Raw genomic sequence first — 7,873 nt, forward strand, 5'->3', positions numbered from 1 at the left:
GCGAGCTCAAGCATCGCTACAATGTCACAGAACTCGAGGTCCCCGAGCCTTAAGAAGAGGATGTTCCCCCTCTAAAGGTCAGCTGAAAGAGGAAAAAGGGAACGAAGGAGGTCGGGGGGACCTCTGCCCCTGCGGACGCCGAGGAGGTGACCTCCACGGCCGCTGATGCGAGTGCAGTGGACCTTACTGAGAGTCCACCGCCCAAGGAGGCCCCTCAGGTGGTTTTTGAGGAGGTGGTTCGGGCTGCCAAGGTGGCGATTCTGGCTACTGAGCAGGTCGCCCAGGCTGCCGAGGTGGGGAGAACCCTGTTACTGTTGCTTTTTTAATGTCGTTTATTGTGTTTTTCTGTGTTCTGACCTGAGGCCGTCTGTCGTAGGAGGGAGATACCGTCGAGGCGGCGACGCAGGCTGCTGGGCGGGTCGCCCAGGCTGCCGAGGTGGCGGTTCCAGCCACCGAGCAGGTTGTTCCTGCTGTTGAGGTAAGTAGTATTCCCTGACTTTCATGGTTTCTTGTTTGTCATCTTATCTCTTTTTTGACATGGGGCTGATTTTCTTAGGCGAGGTCAGAGGTTCCCTCGTCCCCCGCTGCAGCTTCGGCGCCGCCGTCTGGCTCGTCACAGGGGGCTTCCCGGAGCTGATCCTTGGCCCATCGCTTCGGGGGGGCCTTCCAAAGGTGCGGCTGGACCATGTGAGCGCCTCGGCCGACCTGGACTCCCTATGGGGCTCGGGGGTGACCGTTGAGAAGTTCTTCCCTCAAGGTTCTTTGAGCTCCGAGGACCAGGAGCTGATAGAGGAGGTCGACCCCGATGATAGTTTTGATGCTGCTCAGGTCCTGCTGCAGAGGGCTATGGGCATCCTAGACCACTGGAAGCCGAGGTGGGTCAAGCAGCAGGAGGACTTGGCCAAGCAGCAAGAGGAGCTGGCCAAGCAGCAACAGGAGCTGGCCAAGCTGAGGGGTCGACTTCAACCCTGGAAGGATGCAAATAAGATCCTGAGGGAGGAGAACAAGGCTCTCAGTGTTGCTGTTGGTGAGGCGAAGCGGCAGGAGGTGGAGCTTCGGTCTGCGCAAGGCGATCTTGCAAGGGTGCAGAAGTCTCTTGAGATCGCTTTACGATCCAACGAGGCTTATGCCTCCCAGGTGGGGGAGTTGCAAGAGCTCGTCGCCTTCTCTCGGGGTCACGCTCGCTCTTTGGAGGATGAGGTGACGTCTTCTCGCAGCCAAGTGCGGGCTCTGGAGGACATTGTGACCTCCCTTAAGGGAGAGTTGGCGGCGGCGGCTGAGGAGCGCCTCCGTAGCGAGGTCATTCTTGGTGGCCGTGAGGACGAGATTGCCACCTTAAAGGCGGAGCTTGGGGAGCTGGCGGCGAGGAAAGCGGCCACGGAGAAGAGGCTCGCGGAGGTCGAACGCTCCATTATGATGGAGCACAAGAGAGGCTTTCAATAGGCTGCTCGTCAGGCACGTCTCCTGGCTCCCAGGTTCGACTTCTCCTCCTTGCATGTGGAAAAGGTCGTCCGCTTTGGGAGGCTGGTCAGGGAGGATGATGTCGATGACAGTTCGAGTGGGAATGCCTCAGCCTAGGCCGTTCTTGTTCTCTTTTTTTCTTTATGTTTTCCTTTCCCTGACTTTATGTATTGAACCTTGGAAACTTTGCTTCTATGTATATATGTGTTTTTCTTCATCTGCGACTTCGTCTGATTTTCGACACTTGCGTGCTTTGAGACATATGTTTGATGTCCCTGGTATGCTTTGGATGCGGCCTAAGTTTGAGTGACCCATTGAGAGTTCGCACTCGTTGTTAGATTAATATGTTAGGTTTCGTATCCGATCATAGGTGAGGGTGTCGGGGTCCAAACTCGACCTCAACTTTGAGGGAAACGATTGAGTTGCGCTTGTGCTCGATTTCCGTTGTGTATGCATTCTGATGTCTGTTCTCTGAAACTTTCATGAGGCTGCAGATTTGATCTTGAGAGCACGAGGTTCGGACTCGACCTTGGATTTTCGTGGAGGTTTAAGTTTGACCTCCAATTTGAAAGATTGAGCTGAGGTTCGTACTCGACCTAAATTTTGAGTGAAACGATTTGATTAAGGTTCGAACTCGACCGTTAACGAGAGTGTCGAGGTTCGTATTCGACCTTGGATTATGTGGTTCGAATTCGACCTTAGAGCTTCGTGAGGGTTCAAACTTGACCTTAATAAACCGAGGTTCGAATTCGACCTTAGATTTTAGATGGACTTTTTAATTAAGGTTCGAACTCGACCTTTAGCGAGAGTGTTGAGGTTCGTATTTGACCTTATATTTTAATGAAGGTTCAAATTTGACCTTAATAAACCGAGGTTCGAATTCGACCTTAGATTTTAGATGGACTTTTTAATTAAGGTTCGAACTCGACCTTTAGCGAGAGTGTTGAGGTTCGTATTCGACCTTAGATTTTAATGAAGGTTCAAATTTGAACTTAATAAACCGAGGTTCGAATTCGACCTTAGATTTTAGATGGACTTTTTAATTAAGGTTTGAACTCGACCTTTAGCGAGAGTGTTGAGGTTCGTATTCGACCTTAGATTTTAATGAAGGTTCATATTTGACCTTAATAAACCGAGGTTCGAATTCGACCTTAGATTTTAGATGGACTTTTTAATTAAGGTTCGAACTCGACCTTGAGCGAGAGTGTTGAGGTTCGTATTCGACCTTAGATTTTAATGAAGGTTCAAATTTGACCTTAATAAACTGAGGTTCGAATTCGACCTTAGATTTTAGATGGACTTTTTAATTAAGGTTCGAACTCGACCTTTAGCGAGAGTGTTGAGGTTCGTATTCGACCTTAGATTTTAATGAAGGTTCAAATTTGACCTTAATAAACCGAGGTTCGAATTCGACCTTAGATTTTGCATTTGTGCGTTTAAGGTTCGTTTTCGTCCTTTATACAAGCAGAAAAATAAGAGTATGGATTGAGCAAAATGAGTAATTTTATTTATTATGCCTGTGTGCCTCGTTAAAAACCCTCTCAGTCAAAGACTGGAGATGGAAAAGAGTGCACAACTTAAGAGCTGTGGTGGGGGGATCCCCCTTGCTTTGCTTGCTGGACGAGGAGACCTTTAGACTTTCGGCATAGCATTGCCGAGCCGTTTTCTGATTAGCCTTGACGGAGATGATTTTACCGTCCTTGCCGGGAAACTTCATGGTGAGGTGTGGGGTTGACACTACCGCTCCGAGTTGGTTTAAGGTGGGTCTTCCGATGATGATGTTGTAGGAAGTGTTGACTTCCACGAGGAGGTACCGGACCATGACTCGCCTTGTATCCGGTGGTGTTCCGAAAGTTGTCAGTAAGTCTACATATCCTCGAGTGTGAACTCGCTCTCCTGTAAAGCCGACTAGGGGCTCAGTGTGAGGTTGTATGAGAGAGTGGGGGACGTCTAGTTTGAGGAACGTCGGCCAGTACAGGACGTCGGCCGAGCTCCCCTGGTCGATGAGTGCTTTCTACACCTCTCAGTTGGCTATTTCTACGACAATGACCACGGGGTCATCTTGGTTAGGGCTGACGCCAGCATAGTCCTCGTCAGAAAAAGAGATCGGCGGTGAGCTTTGAGGCGGGGCCGAGGTGGTAGAGTTGACGCAGTTGATGCTTCGCAGGTGTCTTCTTCGAGCCGAGCTGCTGGTGCCGCCTCCCGCAAAGCCACCTGCAATTGTGTTGATTACTCCTCGTAAGGAAGCCGACTCTGTCTCTTGGCTTATCTCAACTTGTACTGCGTCGCTAGTATTTTGTTGGGAACCTGGGTGTGGGTCAGTGCGAGCTCCCGAACCACGGCCTCTGCCTCGTCCCCGACCGTCGTAGCCGCCTCGGTTACCCTGCTGTCGCTGGACGTACTGGCCGAGGTGGCCTGCCTGAATGAGTTCTTCGATACGATCCCTGAGTGTGCGACACTCCTCCGTGGTGTGACCATGGTTCCTATGGTACCGGCAGTGCTTGGACTTGTCGGCGCTGTTGGGAGTGTGGCCTGGTGGTGGAAGGGTGAGCAGGTTGCTATTGCTGGCTTCCTCCAGGATGTGGACTCTAGGTGCGTTTAGGGGAGTGTAGAAGTCGTATCTCCCTCCTCTGTTTTCCCTAGTTGACTTCTTAAACTGGCTGTCGTTGTTGACTTTTATTTTGTCCTTATGCCCTTGTTCTGACTTTGCTGGACCTTTTCTGCGAACCTGGTCACGGAAAGCGGAGTGTTCCTCCATCTGGATGTACCCGGTCGCGCGAGCGCGGAGCTCGTCCATATCACGGGGGGGGGGGGGGTCTCGGCATAGGCTGTCGACGAAGGGACCGACTTTTAGGGCCATGAGCATGGAGTGCAGGGCGACCTCAGGGTTCAAGTTCTGGATCCGCACCGAGATGCTGGAGAAGCGTTCCATGAAGGTTTGTAGAGGTTCATCGTCATTCTGTCTTAGGTTGGCCAAAGCAGTCGAGGTTGTGTGATGAGGTCGGCTTGTGGCGTATTGTACCATGAATCGCCGGACCAGGGTGCTGAAACTGTCGATGGACCTGGCGAGTAGCTGGGTGTACCAGTGGAGTGCGGCTCCTTTGAGCGAGGTCGGAAAAACCTTACACAGGATAGCATCACTGTTAGTGTAGAGGTTTACCTGGGTTGTGTACAGGTCAATGTGCTCCTCGGGGTCCGTCGTGCCGTCATAGCGGTCGAGATGGAGAGGTTTCCATCCACGAGGGAGTGGGGTCTCCATGATGTCGTCCACAAAAGGATGTCGGCGGAAGGTTTCTTGGCCTTCTGTGGCATGAGTGGGTGCTCTGCTGGCGTCTGGGCCCGACTTGTGCGTCGATGCATGAGATCGATGCGTGGCGGGTCGTGAAGTCGGTGCCCTAGTCGTAGTCTGGGATTGAGAGACTGAGTGCTCCTCCTCTCCATTATGGTTGCTCGTATGAGGAGGATGATCGGAGTGGTGTCGAGGGAGTTAAGCGCGGATTCGCTCGTTCTCGGCGCGTAGCGCCGCCAGGTCGGCCTCATTAGCGGTACGCATTGCCGCTAGGTCAGTGTCGTGCTTGGCACGCATGTTTTGTAGGTCGGCGGCATGTTGCTGCCGCATCTGTTCGACCTGATCGATTAGTCTCCTCAATGCTGCTTCGTTATCCATGGTGGTTGAGTGGTTTGCGTCGTCTGTTGTGCGTCTACTATGGCTTCTGGTGAAAACCATAAGTGTGGCCGATAAGAGTTGTCTTGATCGGCCCCACGGTGGGCGCCAAATGTTCTTACCGGAAATCTGATGTAGAGCTAATCCGCTAGGTAAGATCGGTGAGCCTCCTTCACTGGTACGCTGGTGCTCCAAGATGGGGGAGGTACCTGCAAAAGAGACTCCGATGCTAAAGTTAGTATTTTTGGGAGTATGAATCTCGTATATGTAATGCACGTACCTTAGTGTGAATTAGGGTTTCTTTGGGCCTTTGGCCTGAGATGAGGTGTAATATGATTAGATAACGGACCTCGTCCGGGGCGAGATCCTCGAGGATCAGTTATGATTCGCTTAAATACTGAGCTGATGTCACGCGGTGCGTGTCCGAGGTTGGCTTGCGTTATGGTGCTGAGCTCGGAGCTCGGTTACGCAGTACGGATAGTACAATTATAAAAAAAAACATGTAACACGAAAATATAGAAACATAAGATAATTCTTTATATAAAAAATCAGTATATTCGATACTGAGAAAATATTTAGATATATAAATTTTTATATATAAACAGAAGTATTTAGATACAGAGAAAATATTTATATACTTATATATTAGTATTTTAGTTATATATTATATGATATTTTTTAACAATATTTATAAATATAAATTATTCTAACAAATATTTTAATATTTTTGTTTTTTAAAAATAAGGTAATGGAGACATAAACCTTAAACCCTAAAAAATTAGATATTGTCAAAAAATTAGATATTGCAATGTCTTATGTTAATTTTTTTTTAAATATAAAAAATGCTAATTTCACAATATTAAAATAAAAAAAATTATAGTAAAAAAAATAAAATAATTGTTGAGTCATAAAAGGAAGAGGGATAAGAGAAACAAACTCAAAGGAAGGAGAGAGATCGTAGTTTTTATGTTGAGAGGGTTCTTCCCCCAACTAAGATCCATTTTCATCTCATTCTACTCACAGAAATCCTAACTCAAATTCATCTTATATATATTGTAGAAATCATGATATCAATTTCATCTTCCACTTTTCCCTTTTCTTAATGTGTGTTATAAAAAAAATTACCACTTAAAAGTTGAAATTTCAAACAATTTTTTTGAAGTTAGATAGAAAAACACATAGAAGCGAGGGTTGAATATGTGTGTGAGTGTGAACGAAGACAATTTTAATTCATTTTCACAAAAAGACACTTGTCCGTCCAATAAGAATATTTTTATAAGCATTTGAAAATTCTACATAATTTGCTTAACAAATGGTGTTTGCATTTGAGAATTTTATCGTCTACTTTAGGAAGATGTTTCTTAATGTAATAAGTTAAACATGTGCATCTTCCATTTAAAGACAATTGCGTTTTGGAAACAAGCAGTAAACGAAATTCCAGTTTAATAAACGGGCTGAACAAGGTTTGCTTCTTCGTCTGAAAAATGATTGCAATGAAGAATAAACACTGGACAAAATTTTATAAGATAATTTTACAATTAAGTAAAATTTACGTCTAAAAGATAAGTAAGTAATACAAGTGTTTTTATATTGGTTCGCTCAAGCTGAGCTACGTCCAGTTTCCTTCAACTGAAGGGTTCCACTAAATATGTAGTTAAATACATAAGTATTATTGACCACTTCTGGCCTGTTGACTTCACTCATCAACACTAGTATCTTCTTATCAGCCTTTTCAGGCTAGCAATAAGTATTATGGACCACCCAGGTCAAAACCACTCCTGGTCCAAGTATTCTCGACCACTCCTGGCCCGTCAACTTCACTCACCAACGCTAGTATTCTTAAACCACTTCTGGTTTCCCAAGTATTCTCGACCTCTCCAGGCCTGCCAGCTTCACTCACCAACACTAGTATTCTTTGTTCAGCCATTTCTGGCTCTCAATGAGTATTCTCGACCAACTCTTGGCCCAGCAGCTTCACTTACCAACGCTAGTATTCTTAAACCACTTATGGTTCCCCAAGTATTATTGACCACTCCTGGCCCGTCAGCTTCACTCACTGATGCTAGTATTTTCTTATCAGCCACTTCTGGCTCTTTGTGAGCATTCTTTGACAAGCCCCTCCGGGCTTTACAAGAATTCTTTCGGTAGCCTCTTCATCTTTACAATATTGGCTTATGATCAGGCTTGAGTGTTTAGGTTACTCTCACTGAGAGAATATATATATTTGATCTATACTCACCAAGGTTTCATTCCTAAGATGTACACGTTTGAAACTCCTTAGTTTTAAGAGAGAATTGCACTAAGGCACATTTGACTTTACAAGCTCTATCTCTAATTTTGTTACTTCATGGGCTGGATATCGTTCTTTTTCTCGTTTTCTCTATTTCGGACCAAATAGCCAAAACTTTAAGGTTTGATGTTGAGACCTATATATAGTCTTGTGAGATTTGCCTGTTGCAAGTGTCCGTTGAAGCAGATATAGTCGTTCACGACTAGTTTGATCTTCTCATTTAATGCTCATATTCTTGCATTAAATGTTTCCTCTTGTGATAGACCTTGCGTGAAGTATTCTTTGTCTTGGAAGCAGCAATGTCTAAGTTTAACAGAGACCTAGGAATCTTTTTGTCCTTTTCTGGTCTCATAGCTGTGGAATTTTTTCCTTGTAATGTCATTTTTCTAACACATGCATGCTTTTAGTTATGTGCTTGATTTTCTCCTTTCTTCTTTTCTTCTCACAGTTTCAATGAC

General features: G+C 46.2%; 1 protein-coding gene across 1 annotated transcript; it reads right to left on the reverse strand.

The window, feature by feature from the left end:
• Positions 1-3,484: 3,484 nt before the first annotated feature.
• On the reverse strand, positions 3,485-4,720 carry LOC145954751 (uncharacterized). The gene is made up of 2 exons (XM_083069439.1): positions 4,310-4,720; positions 3,485-4,189 (listed from the first exon to the last, which is right to left on the reverse strand). Exons 1-2 carry the CDS (start codon positions 4,718-4,720, stop codon positions 3,485-3,487), a joined length of 1,116 nt encoding a protein of 371 aa, XP_082925565.1.
• Positions 4,721-7,873: the final 3,153 nt, after the last annotated feature.

This window comes from Cajanus cajan, chromosome 2, assembly GCF_000230855.2.
Source record: "Cajanus cajan strain Asha chromosome 2, NIPB_CcT2T_4, whole genome shotgun sequence".
Classification (NCBI taxonomy): domain Eukaryota; kingdom Viridiplantae; phylum Streptophyta; class Magnoliopsida; order Fabales; family Fabaceae; genus Cajanus; species Cajanus cajan.